The 20,165-nt window shown below is 34.7% G+C and overlaps 1 protein-coding gene across 5 annotated transcripts in view; it reads left to right on the plus strand.

The window, feature by feature from the left end:
* SMAP1 (small ArfGAP 1) overlaps window positions 1-20,165 on the plus strand; it is a 205,276-nt gene that overhangs the window by 91,026 nt on the left and 94,085 nt on the right. For 3 of the 5 annotated variants that reach the window (XM_003404401.4, XM_023544453.2, XM_023544470.2), the window contains exons 3-4: window positions 7,503-7,588; window positions 16,590-16,665. In XM_003404401.4, the coding sequence (XP_003404449.2) occupies window positions 7,503-7,588; window positions 16,590-16,665 (162 nt within the window). Of the gene's footprint in view, window positions 1-1,809; window positions 1,931-7,502; window positions 7,589-16,589; window positions 16,666-20,165 lie in introns of all 5 variants that reach the window. The other 2 variants (XM_064287895.1, XM_064287900.1) reach the window with 2 other exon arrangements.

Here is a 20,165-nt window from a genome sequence, read left to right on the forward strand (position 1 = left end):
AATATGTTACTTAGTAGAAGTCTTTCATTAATTTAAGTCTATTAATTCTTTACTGCCTAAGCTAGGTAGAGGAGCCTTGGTGGCATAGTAGTTAAGTGCTTGGCTGCTAACCAAAAGGCCGATGGTTCGAACCCCCCGGCCTATTGTGGAAGAAAGATGTGGCAGTCTGCTTCTATAAAGATGATAGCCTTGAAAACCCTATGGGGCAGTTCTACTCTGTCCTGTAGGATTGCTGTGAGTCGGAATCGACTTGACGGCAATGGCTGAAGCTAGGTAGAATTTACAGGGTGTAACTAAAGGAATCACAACTATTTGAAGATAATGGTTTATATCCCCATATACCAGAAAAACCAAACCAATTGCCATTGAGTCGATTCTTATTCATGGCAACCCTGGGTAACACAGAAAGTTCGGCGATTCGAACTCATGCAGAGGTGCCTCAGAATAAAGGCCTGGTTATCTGCTTCTGAAAGACCACAACCTTGAAAACCTTATGGAATGTGGTTCTTCTTTGTAACACTTGAGGTCACCATGATACCTCCATAGAGAAGGTTATATTTGGTAGGAAAATGTTAGATGTTATATTGAGTGAAAACATACATGAATGGATTATCTGGAAACATAATTATTATTAATTTCATTGTACATATATTTTAGAGGTGTAGTCACTCTCTTCCCTACTATATGTGAATATAGGAACAATAGAAGATAGCAAGCATATTAAAGCACTGGCCTCGGACTCTGTAGACTTGGGCTCTAGTTCAGGCTTTTTAACTAAATGATGGATGACCTTCAGCAAGTCATCTTTTGAGCAGTGGCTCCTCTTTATTTTTTTTAAATATTTTCAGGATCTAATTATATGGTAAGTTTTTACTTTTTCAAAATGTCTCATTACTGTCTTTATAGTGACTTTTATTGTTTATAAATTTCTTAAAGCATACTACAGTGGGCAGATTGTCTTCCAGGGAGGATGATGGAGAAAGCATGCTACATTTGAAAAATACGGTAGTTTTTTATGATCAGAGGGCCTGGGTGCAGTTGTGTGTATCATAGGAGGTAAAGGTGAAAGTTTGAGCCAGAGGCCTGTTTGGACTTGCCCCTGTGAGTGATAGGGGGTGGCGATGGGGACAGGGCAGGAAGTTCTTAAAATGCCACAAGTAGAGGAGTGACATTTGATGTTCCTTTTAAGAGATAAATCTGATGGGTTTGTTCCGACAGTAATCTAGGTAAGAGATTCCAAACTAAGATAGTGGCGATGTAGTTGATTAACGGAGGAAACCTACAAGAAATACTTAAAAGTTAGGATCACCAAGACTTCTGTCAAGAGAGGGAAGAAAGATGGCTCTCGGGCTTGGACCTTATGTACCTGGTAGTGGTTTCTTCTTGGAATTCAAATGATGTAGTGTTTCATAGTAATTAGAAATAAGAGTGTGATACGAAACTTTCCCAACTTTGTCACGACTGTGTTTAATTTCATGGCTTTAAAAAATGCATTCTCTGAAAGGCACTTACTCTAATTGTAGCAAGTAGAAAATGTTGCACCAGATGATGTATCAAAATTTGAGATTATCTAGAAGTTGTGAAAAGGTATGAAAACTGGTAGCCCTAATTCCACGCCATCGTTTAGAAATTTCAGTTTTTAAATGTGTGTGGTTTACTTTCTTTATTCTTAAACACAACAGTTAAATTAAAAAAGAAAGAGAATAACTCCCCTAAAAAAACAGTTTTATAAAAGATGAGGGAATGGACTCTGTATTAAATATTTACAAAGAGTTCCTGAGAACAAAAACGGTGGCCCTTCTTTTCCAGCAGCTGGAATCCAAAAGATCTTGAAACCAGTCCTGAAAGGCTTGCTCCTATGCAAGAAATCCTGGTGACTTTTGAGAGGAAGATAGAGAACTATTCGGGAAAATTTCAAGTGGTAGTAGAGGTGAGTCACTGACGTGAAGAATTTGTCCAGGGACTACAGATACTCATTTTCTCTTATTAATTTAGAAGGTTCTCCCCCCACCCCAAACACACACACCTGTATTCAACTAAGGCAATTGAAAATCTTAGTCTTTGTGTTCAGAGATTTTAATGGATGGGCTAATAGTAGAGCAAGTAGCATACCCTGCCTACCACACAAAACAGAAATTTTAAGAAGCCTTCAATGATATAATCTTAAGCAACAGTTGTGTTGCTTTAAGAAGGTGATATTATTATTTATGTTTTGAGTGTGTTTTGAATATTTTTAGTGTAAAATCTGCTTGGATGAGATTTTTTCAAAATATTAATTTGATTTGATCCATAATCTTTTTGACCATAAAACTGTTTACCTTACTGTAAAGAGATGAGTACCCATGTGAGGAGGAAGTCCTCTTGCTCTGATCCAGATGCTGCTCGGATACCCTTGCTAAGGTTCTTGTACTTAGTATTTAATTTTTAAACAATACAGGATTAACATATCCCCCTCTAATTATTAAATTTTTGGGTATAGGAAATACAGGGACACGGTGCAAACTTGTGTATACAGAAGATGTAAAGTGAAAAGTCTCCTGCTTCAGCCAGCCAGTTTCCCACTGTAGAAGCACACATATTTATCAGTTTCTTATGTATTTGTCCTCAGATACTTTATGCCTATGTATAAACATCTAAAAAAAACTAAACCAAACCCACTGCCATTGAGTTAATTCCGACATATAGTGACCCTACAGGACAGAGTAAAACTGCCCCATAGGATTTCCAAGGCTGTAAATCTTTACGGAAGCAGACTGCAAAACCTTCCTCCCACAGAGGGGGTGATAGGTTCGATCTGCCAACCTGTTGGCTAGCAGCTGAGTGCTTTAACCATTTTGCCACCAGGGCTTCTTATGTGACATATAAGTGTCTTTATATCCTTACCCCAAAATCTTTTGTCCTGGAGGTAAGATTCTTCTTTCTCCCTGTTCCTTTCTAAGCAAATTGGGTAAAAAAAAAATTTATTTTACATAGTTTTACCTTTCTTCCTTCAGGTTTGACATAGACATGTTTAAGAGTCTTCTGTTAAACACTAATGTTTAAGCTTAGATTGATTATTTTAAAGTTTTGTATTTTTACCATTGGGATTTAGAAGATCTAATTGTTACAGTGTAACCTAATCATTTGCAGCATTGCAATTAGTAATCTCAGTTTGTTTATAGCAGCTAGCCTATTATTATTTTATACTTATCCCATTTTTAAAACAACCATTAAACCCCAAAGGGAAAGTCAGTACACACATGAAAATAATTATTTATGGAAAATATGTAGATACCTTCCTGATATAATATATTGGTATGAATTTTGGTTTACTGTGAATGGGTGTTGGCTAGATATTTCTTATTATCTGAGGGGGAAAGTACAGGAAATACTGCAGGGACAGATAGGAGGAAGTATTGTGGGAAAGGGGAGGATGCACAAAGATAAGGGAGAGGGGAAGCCCAAGGAACCACACTTTTTAGACATAGCAGATGAGCCTGGGATGGCCTGTAAGTGGTATTAGTTGGGCTAGGACAAATTGGAGCCATACATGGTTATCACTTAGCTGGCATGCGCACAGAACTCTGCTTTCCAAAATTTTAGAAGGATTAAAAAGAAAAACAGTTTGACAACTTTTATTCTCAGGATAATGAATCATTAAACTTATTCCTGGAATTTCAAGTGCCATGTCATTTATCTTGCCTTTTATTATGTTTACTTATTATTTCATTATATTGACAGTGATTTGACTTGGACACATTTAGCTTCTAACTTCATGTTACCCTCTACACACATTTATTTCAAGCCTCTGTTTTCAGTAAAACTGTCTTTGTGTGCTGCTTAATTACTATTTTGTCACTGGATTAGCCCCATTGACATAAAACAGGGACTTTCTTACTAATGTGTGTGTGTATATATATATATATATATAGTACTGTTATATAAAAATAAATGAAATGTCTCATTACATTTGTCTGCTTATTGATTCTGCCTATACTTTTTCATCCATTTACACTTTTTATTATGTCTGTTAGTCCCTTTTAGTTTAATTATTTTTGTATGTTTATTAAATTAGACAAATCCAATAAATAAATGCCAGTTAACGACAGTCCCAATGCTCTTCAACCGTTGTAAAAAATTAAAAACTTAGAAGTGTTTTAAATTATATGCTTTAGTGGTAAAACTACAGTTGAGTGAAATGTTTTCTACTTGAGAAGTTTCAAATCAGAATGCTTCATCTGTATTAGATTGTGGTGACAATGTATTAGACTGTAGATACTTTTCAACACCAGTTCAAGTAGGGGAAATTAAATCTTAAGTGATGTGTGAAGCTTTGGGCAGGCTTTATTATATGCACTAGATTGTGAATGAAGACAAAAAACTTAAAAAAAAAAATTTAGTGTGGTTTATTATGCCATTTCCAAGTGAAATCTGCCTTTGCAGTTATAATGGTGGTGACTTATGACAATGCTTCACTCAAAAAAATACAATACAAAATCTATCTAAGAGGATATTTACAATGAGAACAGACTGAATTTAATGAGACAAATAAATAGAATTCACTCTGAAGTATATTCTACTGAAATGGCATTTTCTTAACTGTGAAGTATAAAGTTAACTTATTCTTCAAATGTATCTTTTCTTAAAGTAAAAATGAGTGTTGACTTTGTATTTAATATATTCTGTTAACTTTTGCTTTGTCAAGAATATCAATAACTTTTCTGCTCACTGTATATTTGACTTTTACATTGTGTTTAAAAAGCTAATTTTGAAATGAACTGTATTTTTTAAGTAAAATGTCCATTAAAAAATTTTTTTGCAACAGACATGACCTTTGAGTTAAATGAGAGTCGTCTCCCTCCCTTTTTCATACCTGAAGTATGTGAGAAAGAAAAAATATTGACAGAGTGACATGACTTCTGTAAAGTCAAAAGAATTTTCAAAATTTTTACCTAAAATTTTTGAATTTTTAGTTTAATTTTTTTTTTACTTTTCCAAACTTAGTTCTAATCTGTGTACTAGTATCTCTCCTACTAGAGAAAATAGGTTTGAAAAATTTAAATTTGTCCAGAATGGTGTCTGGATCAACTCCTAGAAAATAGACGGTAGAGTTGTCCCTGGGTGGTGCAAACGGTTAATGTGCTGCCGACCAGAAGGCTCCTTTGTATGTGTAAGCGAAGGCCATTCCATATTTTAATTTTTATTTAGTTGATTCTGGTTTTTTCTAGGTAAAAAAATTGTATCATATGCAGTAATTATTTTACCTGTCCTTTTCAGATTTTTATGCCTCTTTTTTTCCTTCTAAGTGCAATGGGCAGGATCCCTAGAACGTTGTTAAATAAGTTGTTATAATATACACATATGCCTTATTCCTATTTATTTTTTATTTTGCCAAATAAAATATTGATGGCCTATATTAAATATTAAATAAGGTTGTCTGGTGGTGCAGTGGTGTAAGCATTTGGTTGCTAACCAAAAGTTTGGCAGTTTGACTCCATCAGCCACTCCTTGGAAACCCTATGGGGGCAGTTCTTTCTTCTGTGGAGTCGCGATGACTCAGAATTGACTTAACGGTGATGGTTTTTTTTTTTAAATATTAAGTAGAATATTAATATAAAAGGTATAAATCATATTCATTGACTATAAGATAGTACTCATAAGAAGTACCTCCATTTTATGGACTAATAAGGAAAAAAATCTGCCTTTTTAAAGACACCATCCATCAATTGTATGATGCATTCCTATTTCAGAGATGTAAAAATGTGAAAAAAAAAAAATGCAACTTAAGATTGATGAAATGTGTTTAATAGATGCCATTTTAAATCTTACTAGATTTCTGTTAAAATTTCCATTTACTCTTGCTTGCGTTATACAAACTTTTCATATTTTCTTTTCTCCCCATTTCAATGAGCTATATCTAAATTACTTTTTGCTTTGTTGCAGATGTTGTGCAAATAAAAAGGCCCTTTTTTTCTTGGCTAGTTCTTTCAAAGTTTTAATGCCTTTGTGGTTTCATAACTTGATTATTTCTGCCTCTAAATTCCCACCATGACACAATGATGTAGTGTCATTTGAATACATGAGTTGGAAAAAATTTAGGTAATTTTTATTCAAGAAGGGCAAGCTATGTTGAAAGTTTCTCAGCTTTTCTCTCGTGCAGAATTACGTATTAGTTCTGCTCATACTAACTTCATACTGATACACACCATAGCATAGTAGAGCTCTCTGTCCATTCATTCACCTTACACACTTTTGAAGCTTAGGTTTATTTTACCTTAGCGTCTGTTTTTTCTCTAGGGCTAAACATCCCTTACTACCCTTTTTACTTCTCACCCTGTTGTTATTTAACTTCCTCATTATCTCTAGAGTAATGACTTAGAAATCTAGTTTATTCTGAGAAAGCACTTATGTGGAAACAGTGGTGCGGTAGACATTCAGAAATGAGTCTATATTAGAATTATGTAGACTTTAAAACTCTCAGTTGGAAGACGAGTCACTGTATTTTTTATTTGAAGGAGGATGACTCTGTGCACTCTTGAGAACTACAGCTCAAGGTAGAGATCTAGTAATCTGTTAAACCTGGATTATTTTGTTTGAGGGGTCTGGGAAATCTAAAAAGTAAAGGAATAACATCTGTACCAATTAAAACATTTTGAGGAATTTAACCTTTATGTAATTGATATAATAATGAATACTGGTTTGTAAATCTTACGTTTATTTTCTAATGTAATAGGATATTAAGAATGTACTGTTTGGCTAACCCTTACTCATAAATGATAAAAAAAAAAAAAAATCTGTTGCCATTGAGTTGATTCCGACTCATAGTAACTCTTTAGGATAGAGTAGAACTGGCCCATAAGGTTTCCAAGGAGTGGTTGGTAGATTCAGACTGCCGACTTCTTGGTTAGCAACCAAGCTCTTAACCACTGCTCCACCAGGGCTTCTCATAAATGATAAAAAGTTAATGATACTGAAACTTAATTAAACCAGTTGAAATGATTATCAAATTGTTCCATGCCTACTAAGCTGTGGTTCATACTCTTGGAGTTCATGGATTATCTGGCCTTCAGTGTGATCTTGATTAGAAATCATGAGAGTGCAGGCATATTTTGAAGCTCAAAACACAGAAAACTTGATCATGAGTTCCTAGTTCTGGAAACACAGGATTTTTCAAGTGATATATTTAAAGTAGTAATAATACTGCCCACAAACTACCAGGAAATCCTTTTAGAAAGTAGTAATTATAAAAAAGATGGTATTGTTTTCATAGAAGAAAAATTTAGTGAAATTGTAGATCCATATATTTTAAAAATATGCTTCTATTTTGAAGTAAGAGTATTTACTTTCAGTTACGATTTAAATACTTTTCCAACATGAAGATTATTGGTAATAATAAATGTTATCTGGTATTTGTATATATATATGTGCATTTATGTATTAAAAATTTTTTTTATTATGTATGTGTATATAGGAATTAAGTTTTTGTGTACATGTTAGTAATATAAAAATTTTTTTTATTGTAGTGCATGCAGGATATGGGAAATACTAAAGCAAGACTACTCTATGAAGCCAATCTTCCAGAGAACTTTCGAAGACCACAAACAGATCAGTATCCTTTAAAATTTGTTTATTGTGGGTTTTAAAAAAAATTAACCTGTTTTTCCAGTTCATATTTATCTTTTGGTATTTAGTTTTTGTATCATACTATTCTTCACTAATGATAGAAACTGATTTTCCTGAAGCTGTACTTTTTATGTAACCTGTTGCTGTCGAGTTGATTCTGACTCATAGTGACCATGTAGGACAGGGTAGAACTGCCCCACAGGGTTTCCAAGGCTGTAATCTTTACAGCAGACCGCTAAATCTTTTTTCCTTGGAACGGTTGTTGGGTTCGAATTGCTGACCTTTCGATTAGCAGCCGAGCATTTAACCACTGTGCTACCAGGACACCTTGTGCTTTGTATAAAGTGGTAGGTTTTTAATGGGACTCTGATAATACACTAAAATAAAAAATAATACACTATCCACATAGTATTTTTTATAATTATTGCTAAGTGTAAAATTTTATGACCAATTCTTCCTGATTGCTTTCCAGTTCTTGACTGGAGAGTGTATGTCGTATATTATCGTAGACTATTTGTTTTTTTATTATTGAGATTTGGTTTGTGAACATCCTGAGTACTGTATTTTTCATTTCCAAAGGAATCTTCTTCAATCATCTTTATGTAATAACTTTAATTATATGAAGCAGTTTGGCGTGGTATGGTTATAAAAAGCAAATTGCGTATTTAGTAAGTGGAAGTGCAAAAGTATGCTAATATTTTCTTCTGACAGTCCATCTTTATCACAGATTGTACAACTGTGTTGCTTTATGCATCTCTTCTAATGAATGGATAGAATATTTTCTCATAGATGTTTAGCCAGGTTGTTTTCACATTTGTTAAGGGTAATTTGATAAAATTGCTGCGAATCAACGATACCTAACAACAACAACAACTCACTGAAATTTGAGAAAGCTCATCAAAACTGTTGTTGTGGTTACTTGCCATTGAGTCTATTTGAATTCAGCTCTCCACGGGGTTTTCAAGATTGTGACGTTTTTAAAGCGGACTGCCAGACCTGTCCTCTGGGTGGGTTCAAAGCACCATCCTTTCACCTGGTAGCCAAGTGCTTAACTGTTTGCATCATCCAAGATTATCTAATTGATTGTAGGTGGTATCTGTGATTCTGGCAAAAAGTAACATTTACATTTTCAACAATAAAATTAGTTCGTTAAAGATCAATTATATATTACCCATTTATATAGTTAAATAGTTGGTATGGTCACACATTGAAAAAAATACGATCTTTTCTCACACAGAGATTCATACTATTATATTTAGTTTTATATTTGGACAGGAAATTTTTAAGTTATAATAGAAAATTATTATTTTACATTGACTTTCTATGCCTCTGCTTTGTTCACCCCTCCCACAAATTTAGCAGTCTGCCATCCAAGGTTATTTTTGTTACAGAAAGAATCCTATAGTGGGAGTAGGCGGTACATTTCAGGCATAAGGAATTGTTTGATCGAAAGTATAAAGATGTGAGGTAACAACATTTTAGAATTTGAGTTTTGTGGGGCAAGTGGCAGAGAAACTGAAGAGTTTCTTGTTTTGGACTGTGAAGGGTTTTCAGTGCAATGTAGAACAGTTTTGCCCTGTTTAATTGGCCCAGAGGGAAGTCATGAATGGTTTTGAAGCATGAGAAACATTAACTTACTCTATAAGGAAGATGAGTTGGAGGTGGGTGGAGATCCTGGCAGCAGGGAGATTTACCACAACCCTGAAATGAGCAGTGTTGAAGATATAAATTAGATAGTGGCATTGAGAATGGAGAGGAAGGAATTGGAAAGATTGAAAAGTAATTAGGAAGGCAGAGCAGTTGGACTAGGTGAAGATTGGCTTTGATTTTGAGGAAGACCCTCAGGTGACCCCAGGGTTTCTAGCCTAGGAAACTGTATAAAGCTTATTTTCTAAGAGAATAAATTCTGTACCAGATGGAGGTTTAAGGGTTAGGATCAAAAGATAATGAACCATGTTTTGTTACTTTGGGCGGTTTAGGTGTTCATTAACCGTGTAAGTAGAGATAACCCATTTGGTAGTTGGAAATATGAGTCTGGACCCCAGAAAAGAGCAGGAAATGCAGATTGGGGAGCTACTTAGCGTGCAGGGGGTATAAAATACTGGATGAAGTTCACTTTGGGCAGTGGCCCTTTACTCTTTTTGGGCTCTTACTGAGAATCTTGGGTATGCTGTAGCTCTTCTCCTCTGAAAATGAAAGCCTAGGGCAGAACCCTGGGGAATAGAGCATGGTAGAAGGAAGTACAACCAAACAAAATTAATGTCCTAGGTGATTTTTACTCACTACTTGCTGGTTGAATTACTTTATTTTCCTCTTTTTGCTTTTCCCTGGAAGCCTGAGTTGACATTTAAGGCCCTTCAAGTTGAACAACCCCCTTTTCTGGAAGGGCGGTGTGGGTTTGGTTTGATTCAGGTTTTTTTTTGTTGTTGTTGTTCTCTTTTGAATATTACAGAGTAAATTACTTGAGATTCTTGGAAGTTTTGGTGTCCTTTATATAGTACCTTATGGATGAAAGCAGTTTCTAAGATATTTAATCTATCACCTTGATTCTACATTGTTTTTAAATAAGACATTTATAAGATATTCAGGGAAAGACCATGTATAACTTCTTGAAATCTTTGTGTATTGAATTCTTGTATACCCCATTTTGTACATAATGGTTGAAAAAAAAATACCATTTCTTAAGTAACTACCATCAATTTTATGATGAGTTAATGGTATAATGAGTTACTGGTTCTGGTATTTTTGCTGACCAGCTTTTAAATATTTGGTTCTTATGTACAAATCCCAATCAAGATAGATTTTTTTTTTTTTTTTAGTGAATTGGTTGGTGTCTATTATCAATAATAAATCCTCAATTTTCGTGCAGTGAAGATATGTGAAAAACAACAGCTGCAGTAACTCCTGCTTAGTAAGGGTTTGCAGTGTTGCAAACACTGAGCTTAGCATTTTATATATATTACCTTTTTTCCTTTTTTTAATTCTCAGAATGATCTAATGAGATAGAGCATAATATTCTCTTATAGAGAGAAACTGTTAAGGAACGTCCCAAAGCCACCAGATTTCCCTCTTATAGAAGGACCAAAAAACAAAACAAAACAAAACAAAAAACCGTTGCCCTCAAGCTGATTCTGACTCTTGGCAACCACATGTGTTTCAGGGTAGAACTGAGCCCCATTGAGTTTCCCTGGCTGTAGTCTTTACAGAAGCAGGTCATCAGGCCTTTCTTCTGCAGCACTGCTGACGGGGTTCGAACCACCGACCTTCCTGTTAATAGTTGAAGGCAAACCGTTTGTACCACCTAGGGACCTTATATAAGGACAGCTGGGTGTTACTTAACAGTGATGATCTGAATAAAATCAATGTTGCCACATTTGAGTTTTGGTGGTCTTTAAAACTAAACCTATAGTTTGAGACTCTGCGCAACTAGATCATGAGCGAAGAATTTAACTTTTCATTACCTGGATTGATTGATGTCAGGCTTTTGGATTATGGGTGTGTTTGCTATTGTTACCTGAAGCAAGCTTATTTCTCAGCCTAAACTTTTTTCTTCCAAAGCATTTAAAAATTATGGTCATATTTATATGAGGTGTTGGCTTCTTATTGTTTACTATAAAAATCTAATGGCTATCAGTAACTACTTAAATAGGGGCTTTCTCTAAAAAAATTTGAGACATATGATTACTGATGACATCTCTTGGACCATGAGACCAACTCCTAATCTAATGTCATGCTGTATAGCCTTAAATTTTTTTTTTTACCTAAAATTGTTACAGTAATATTTTTATTCTTTTGATTATGAAACACTGTGATTTGGAGGCTAGTGCTTAGCTGCTAACTGAAGGCTCGGTGGTTTGAACCCAGCAGCTGCTCTGCGGGAGAAAGATAGTCTATGGGGCAGTTCTGCTCTGTCCTGTAGGGTCGTTATGAGTCGGAATCGATTTAACGGCAGTGGGTTTGTTTTAAAGATTTCAATATAGTTGACTCATCCTTAGAGGCAAGTGGAATTACACTGAGTTAAACTCACATAATATGGGACTTCACTGCATTCTTAACAAGATTTGTCACTTTTTAAAAGCTTTATAATTCACAAAAGTTATGCAGAAGCTGCTGTGAAAGTAATTTCTCATGGGGGATGTGGTTAATTCTAGGCTGCATGTTCTAATGCATGACAAATGATAAAGCTTTACATGAGCTTTTCATTATTAGGATATTTCCTCTTATCTAAAAACTTTAATTACTTCGGTTTCGTGAGATCTATTGTGCACCAAAGCTAATCAGCAGTTCTTCTCCTTTGAGGTTATTTGAGCTTTTCAGAGTTTTATTGCTGTCAGTGGTGTGTGCCTGGAGCTGGAAGATTTCGTTCTTTGGAATTAGATATTAATTTGTCTTTCAAATGGTATCTTTAAAGGAAAAAAACCTTAAAATACAAATACATGTTTAAAATACAGTACATGTAGTAGTGTTAAAAATTTTCAGGGCTTGTATGGTACCATTTGCTAGCTTTGGGTGTGGGGAAAATTGGGGACGCTGTACCAAATGCTTTGTAACTATAGGTGTGGGAAAGATCCTGGGATATTTTGTTGTTGTTACCTTTTGTTTGTTTTATTTACTGAATCCCAAAGCAACAACTTAAATTTGAATCGTCGTGAATATATTCTTTACTTCAATTTCTTGAAAATTTTATTTTGTATTTCTATTTTTTTTTTGGTTATATTATCACACTGCATTGATTATAACTAAGTCCATATGTCTCAAATGACACCTGGAGATTGGAAGATGAAGATAAATATTTCTTGATCTCTAAATTGTTCTTTTGTTGTCATTTCTCATTTACTCATCTGTTTAAAACTTGGTTATATGCAAACCATCCTAGTAGTCTTTTAATGTAGTAGTTTCTAACCATTTCCTCTGCTACTAACCAAAAGGCTGACAGTTCAAATCTACCAGCTGCTCCTTGGAAACCCTTTGGGGCAGTTTATTCTGTCCTGTAGGGTTGCTGTGAGTTGCAGTCAACTCGATGGCAACAAGTTTACTGTGGGCTCTGTGTTTTAAAAGATATGTCTATCAAAATAAATTTATCAATAATAAGACCTGAAAGTAAATTGCACTTACTGTGTGCCACACACTCTTCTTAGCTCTTTTTATACACTAACTTACTTGATTCTTACAACAATCCTGTGAAATAAGTACTGGTGTTAGCCCCATTTTAAAGGTGAGGAAACTGAGATATCAAGTTATAAAAAAATAAAAACTAACTTCATTTTTTGAATGCTTACCGTTTGTTAGGTACTTCATGTATGTATTATCTGTAAAACTCTGGTCAACCTTGTGAGGTATTATTATTATTATTTTTTTAACAGATCTATTTTTTTTTTTTTTTAGGTATGGGTTCAGTAGATAGGCTAATAACTTTAAGGTTGAAATAACTGCCAGTTAAATAGAAAGTGCCTACTGGTTCTAGAAATGAGGGTATATAGTGGAGACCACCCTCTTGGGTCATTCAGTTGTAAAGTCATCATATAATGCAAAGCTGTGGTCAAAATTGCCTTTGAAAATCTTTTATATTTGTCTGTAATGAAGATGATGAAGATGATAGTATACATATAGAGCCCCTTCATAAATCCAACTTTGCTTTTTCCTCTACTGTTAGACTAGAATTCAGTATTCACCATGGGCCATCTGCCTGCCTTTTTTTTTTTTTTTTTCCTCCATTCCTTTATTTATTCCCAACCTATTAACAACAAAGTATCCATATAGACCAACACCATGCCAGAAAGTCTACTTTTGGAGGCTTAACTTGAAAAGAATCCTTTCTTTCTTTCTTTTTTTTTGTCCCATTTGAACATTCGGAAATTTTATTAGCTATCACTCCCAAGGAAACCCTGGTGGCATAGTGGTTAAGTGCTACGGCTGCTAAAGTCGGCAGTTTGAATCTGCCAGGCGCTCTTTGGAAACTCTGTGGGGCAGTTCTACTCTGTACTATAGGGTCCCTGTGAGTTGGAATAGACTCGACGGCACTAGGTTTGGTTTTTTTTATTTTATCACTCTCAAATAAATATGAGATAGGGAAACCCAGGTGGCGTAGCAGTGAAGTGCTACAGCTGCTAACCAAAGGGTCGGCAGTTTGAATCCACCAGGTGCTCCTTGGAAACTCTATGGGGCAGTTCTACTCTGTCCTATAGTGTTGCTATGAGTTGGAATCGACTCGACGGCACTGGGTTTGGTTTTTTTGGTTTACACCTTACCCATTCCCATCCTATTGTTGCCTTCAGTAATTCCTTTAAAAAAAAAAAAATTGTGATTTTATATATATATGGATATGTATATATAACAAAATGTGGCATTTCAACCATCCTTATGTATATAATTCAGTGACATTAATCTGTTCACCACCACCTGCCTGCTTTTGTAAATAAAGTTTTATTTGAACACAGCCATGCCCATTCATTTATGAATTATCCATGGCTGCTTTGTTGCTACAAAGGCAGAGTTGAGTAGTTGCGATATAATCAACTGTCCCAGTCATAAACTGTCCCTCAAAACCTAAAATATCTATCATCTGGCCCTTTAAGAAAAAGTTTTTCAACCCCTAAAACAAATTATTGTTTCTTTAATTGAAGTAACAATGAACTGGCTTGCATCTGAGACCTTGTACAAAAATGTATATAAAGACTGGCATGTATGCTCTAAGAGGCGTGTAGAAACAGTGTTCGGCCAAGGACATAGCATATTCTCTAAATCACAGCTCGGGTAACTCAAATGGAATTTTAAAAATTGACTTTGTGGTGTACTTTGGTTAAACATAAAAGTTGTGCTTTAAGAATTTAGATTTCCAATTAATGTTTTAGGTTAAAAAAAAACTGCATATTATGTAACATTAATGTGCACACACACACACATTAATATGTTATAGAATATATAGTTTAACAGTAAGAATAATTACTGTTTTTTATGCATATATACTTTTTTTAGACCAAAAGTATATTTCATATAATCTGAAGTAAAAGCAGTTATCAGTCTTAGTAAATTCTTCCCACCCCTACTATGGAAACAGAAAGTTGTCTCTACAATGGTAATTGCTTGGTATATCTAAATTCAGACACCTTTTCCAAAAAGCCGGCTTTTTAATTTTTTCCTAATAGAAAAATGTAATATTGAATGCACGTTTACAATCATAGGCAAACTTAACGTTCAACTGATATACATGTGAAATTGTTTTAATAATTTGGCAAATAACTATTTCATTTTATGAAAATCTTGGCATATTATAGTAATTTTTTGGTGTTAAATCAGCTGCCAAAATGTTTACAAATCTAAATAAACAGCCTTTAAGGCAGCTCTGGGGCTTTTACTTCAAAGAGTTTCTAAGGCTAACGTAAAGTGAAGGTGCTCTTCAAAGCAATACAGTAATTGACACTCTTCTCTAGATTTTACAGCATTTATTATGATTAGCAGAGATAAACCGACTGATTAACAAATTAATATATGATGATCAGTAATGTCATCCCTGAGAAATTAGATGTCAGAATTTCCTGGTTTCAAATCAGAGCTCCCCTTTTTACTGGGAGCACATTACTAAACTTTCTCTGCCCTGGTTTTAGTTTTGAAGTGGCAGCTACCTCATAGGCTCTTAAGAGCAAAAAAAGAAGGTAATGTTGAAGTGCCTTTTACGTGCTCAGATTGTAGAAAACTGTTTTAAAAATAACCTTTCATCATTCAGTTTACAATAAATTGAATGGCTAGATTTCCTGTCCTTCTTGCCTTCCCTTTCACCATTGGCCTCTTTTCAAATGCTTTCATAATGCCTCAACTTTCCAATACCTACTGTCTGTCAATCCATTCTATTACTTTTGCCTTGACCACTAATTTAAAAGGTTCTTGTTAACTTATAAGGCATAATTGACTTAAAATTTATTGTTTTATCACTTTAGGCAACTTTCTTTTGAGCATAGTATGCCTTAACCTGGGCATCCATAGAGATACTTACGTTTCAGTATAATTAGTTTCCTTTGTGATTCTATGTATTTTATGTATTGAAGAGCACCATCCTGGAAAGGGGTCCACAGGTTTTGCCTGACTAAAATGAGAATTCTTCTGTCAGGGGTTCTTAATCTTTTTTAGTTAAGGTTAAGAACCCCTGACAAAAAAATTCTCATTTTAGTGGTATATGATAAATCAGTGATTGTGTAGTAGAAGTCATTTATGTTCAATTAACTCTAAACTCTCCGATCTCACTACAAATGCTAACTGTTAATGGATAAGGCTAGTCTGACCAACTTCAAAAAATTAAACAGTAATGACCTTGATTTTAGTTTCTTGCTAGTTCCTTGTGTTCACCATTCCTCAGCTTAGCAAGGAAAAAATTGACCACCATTTTTCTAATACACAAAGAATCTTATATGATACACGCAGAAACAGTATATATAGTGGAAAAGAAGCAACCTAGGCTTTGGAATCACACAGTAGGTATATTACCTTGGGCCAGTTGCTTAGTCTTTCCAAGTTTCTGATTCATCATCTATAATGTGAAAATCATAATATGCCCTATACTAGGTTGAGGAAGATTAAAGGAAACAAAATATGTACAACAGATAGTACACAGTGTCTGTCCGGTACATTGTGGGTCTGTGCATGTGTGTTTGTTTCTTATATTGAAAATCCAAATGACTCTGAATTAGAGTTTGGCTGGCAGGGTGAGGGGTGGAGGTGAAGTGGGATTGAGAATTACTGTCAGTTAATTTCCTTTCAAGAATTGGATCGGGTGGTTTTTGTTGAATGGGAAGACTTCCTGAAAAAGAGGTAGACTTTCTTTGCCTGAAAGAGAAATAGGTTACAGAATTTAGTTGCAGAAATAGTATGAGAGAAACCATAGATTTGGGAGTGGGAAAATTAAATTTAGAGTTTAGGCTTTGTGGAGAGGGGTGAGTAAAGGTGAATATATATTTCAGTGAACTCAAACTTTTCCTTAAGTTATCTGTTTTCAGAGCAGTGGAATTTTTCATCAGAGATAAATATGAAAAGAAGAAATACTACGATAAAAATGCTATAGCTATTACAAATGTAAGTAAAATCTGAATCTCTTTTCAATTGATCTTTGTTGTTTAGATCTCAAGCTTTAAACATACAGTACAGCTCAGTTTTTGGTTATAAGAATATACTAGTTATATATGTTTAAAATTTTGAATTTTTTATCACATAATTTTAACAAGCTCTTGTGAAACAGCTTCGATTCAGAAAGGAGTGTATTATAAAAATGAATCTAATAATTTCTTAAACGTTACTTTATGAAGTTTGGATAAAGATAAAGCTACTAATTGAAAAAGGGGAAGGAAAATTATGTTGATAGATTCTAGAAATGAATGACAAAAAGGTAAACTTACCCTTCCCTAAGGGTTTTGGTGGGTTGTTTTAAAGCAGTTTAATTTCATTTGCAGAACTTCTGGCATGAAGCCAGTAACCCAAAACTACATTAAAACATGGCAATTTGGTTGGTTATTATTAAGCGTTTTGGTACCCCTAATAGTTTAGAGGGGCCCTGGTGGCACAGTGGTTAAGAGCTACGGCTGCTAACCAAATGAACAGCAGTTCGAACCCACCAGCTGCTCCTTGGAAACCCTATGGGGCAGTTCTACTTTGTTCTATTGGGTTGCTATGAGTCAGAATCGACTCAATGCCAATGGTTTTTTGATAGTTTAGAACTCACTTTAGTGATCACGTGTTGTATCAGCTGTTTATTTTCGTTCTTTTTCTCATTACATTTTCTTTTCACAGTTAGTTACAGTCTAAAGGCTAATATTGTTGAAATAGTTTTTTGACCTTTGATTCCTAGATTGATAAGCAAGCAGTAAATCAACTAATCCTGTGGTTAAGTCATCTGTCAAACAGTTGAGAATCGTTTCTTCTCATTTTGTGTTCAAACTGGATTTTTCTTTTCAGGACACATGGAGCAGCATTATACTGAAACATTCAATCAAATCACAAAAAACTAGGGATATTTTAATATATTTTATTTTACCGTAAAAAAAATCTTAACTTTTTTTTTAAGTATCATTAGTGAAAATTTAGAAAAAATATTCTGTCACAAAAATTATATTTAACCTGTTGTAGGATAAAAACATCACAAAATTTAGTAAAGCAAAAAGAAAGTTTTATTTGGCATATATTCAAAAAGGCGAAAGTGGGAAGTGGACAAACATGCTGCCAGACCTAATGTTGTCCAAATCCAAGGAAATGTTACAGAATAAGCAAAAGTGGGAAAGCGTACAAGCATGCTGCCATAACTATGTCTGTCCAAGTCCAAGGAACGTTACAGAGTCATCACTATACATTAACATTACAAATGGACAAAACCATTGAAAGCTTCACCTTTTCATGGATTGGCCAGAAAGTGTGATCCTACAATTTGAATTGTCTTTCTTAACAATCCTTGGTACAGGTTTCAGTATTGACAGTGACATCAGGAGGGTCCTCGGTTGATCCAACAAATCTTACTGTTCACTGAAGGCTAGCAAAAAAAAATATGAGTAGAAAGTATGTGAGTCTTTTGTGCTGTGTTTTATGATTTGTTTATATGAAAGATTCCCTAAAAGATGTTTTTCAAGATTGTCCTAGATGTTGTCTTTATACCTCAGGGCCCCGTTGATGTGTCCTTGTGTATCCTTTCAAGTCCAGCCCCAGCTGGGTCACATTCTAGGACAGGGAATAATGGTTCCAATAAAAAAAACTAAAAAACTAAAACCCAGTGCCGTCGAGTCGATTCCAACTCATAGCGACCTGACAGGACAGAGTAGAACTGCCCCGTAGAGTTTCCAAGGAGTACCTGGCAGATTTGAACTGCCGACCCTTGGGTTAGCGGCTGTAGCACTTAACCACTACGCCACCAGGGTTTCCATGGTTCCAGTATTATCTCCTAAGTCAAACCCAAAGGAACATATATTGTACCTATTAATTTAAAAGCAAAATAATGATTTAAAAACAAGCTTATATTCTAAAAAGTTTAAAATATTTTTTTCGTTCATAGTGATCAATGTGCAAGGAACTAATCTTACATATTGTTAAGAATTACACTACATATTTATATTCATTGTTTCTTCTTCAGCAATAGATTGAAATTCAGTCTAATAAATATCGATAATTTATTATGGTCACAGTCTCCTAGGATACCAAAACAAAGAGGCCATGGCACTTGTTTTTAAAGAGATTTAATTTTTCAGTAGGGGTAAGACCAGGTTAAAAAAATAAGCAATATAAGGCAAAATATAAGTACCCTAAATAGGATATAAATTAAGTGCTAGGGGGATATCTAAGGAGGGATAGTTTGTGTACTAGCTGTACTTTGATATAATAAAGAAATGTCTTGAGTGGCTGTTATGCTTGGCTTTACTGTTAATCCTGTATCAAATGGCTCCAAATTATTTTATAGTTTTTGTATTTGATTTTTATAGTTTGTCTCCTGTTGTTTTAACTGTCGTTTTTTAGTGCTGTAGTATGTGTTACTGCGCTTAATTTGTTTCCTTGTTCTAAACAAGATTGTTGCGGTAAGAACCTGAAGTTACCCCTGTTTCTCTGACAAAGGCAGGAGGTCTTTAGCCTTTTTTTTTTTTAAAACACTGATGAATTTTTTGCCGTTCTACACCATAAATATTTCAAAATAATTGTTGTGCCAAATTACAAAGCAGTAAACCACAACCAAACGGTGGCAGAGTTTGCCATTTTTTCCTAAAATACTGCCCCCTGCTCCTCTGGCCGTTTAATGTGTCTGTAAACTAAATCCCACCTGAATCCATCATGTAGAATATGAGAGTGGTTAGTACGGTACTTCCTTCATTCTTAGCAGTTTATTTGTAATTGTGAAGAGTGTGGGTTCAGCAAGCTGTTAATAAGTGTGTCTGATCATATAAACCTGATACTTTTTGAGAAAGTGTGTGTGTGGAAGGGTTACGTGTCCCAATTTTATGGAGGGTGCTTATGCTATAGACCATACAGTTTTGAGTGCTGTGACACTGTAAGTATGACTTAGGGGAGGAGGCTTGAAGGGGAAGAGCAAAGTTCAGGTAAAGGTGAAAACAAACAAAAACGAAATATATTCCAGTTAGGAATGTTTTTGTACTAGAAAGAATTTTTTAGTTATTCATAATCTTTTTAAAAGAAAAAAAGATATTTTGTTATTTTGCGTCTTCTAGAATAACTGCATGGTGCTGGGCACTAACACGGACTGTTTGAGTTCGTTTCTATCAACCTTGATACTTCCCTCACTTCCTCCTGAGATTTGTACTGGCATCTTGCTTTGAAACTAGGTATGACATTAATTGTCTGTTAAAGTCCCTTGAGGTTGCTCCTTCGTTTATTTGTTCGTTTAAGCATACAGCAAACAAACATTGTTAACGTGTACTGCACATATACAACAAACGGTATTCGAAGTGGAATGTGGTAACTGTTATAATAGAAGAGAGAAAATGCTGTTGGAATACAGGATTTAGGTTGGAGCAGTTAATTTCCACTGAGAAGATTCTTAAAGGAGATGGATCTGAGATGATCTTTAAAAGAAAAGTAGAATCTCA

The sequence above is a fragment of the Loxodonta africana genome, chromosome 1, assembly GCF_030014295.1.
Source record: "Loxodonta africana isolate mLoxAfr1 chromosome 1, mLoxAfr1.hap2, whole genome shotgun sequence".
NCBI classification, from domain to species: Eukaryota; Metazoa; Chordata; class Mammalia; order Proboscidea; family Elephantidae; genus Loxodonta; species Loxodonta africana.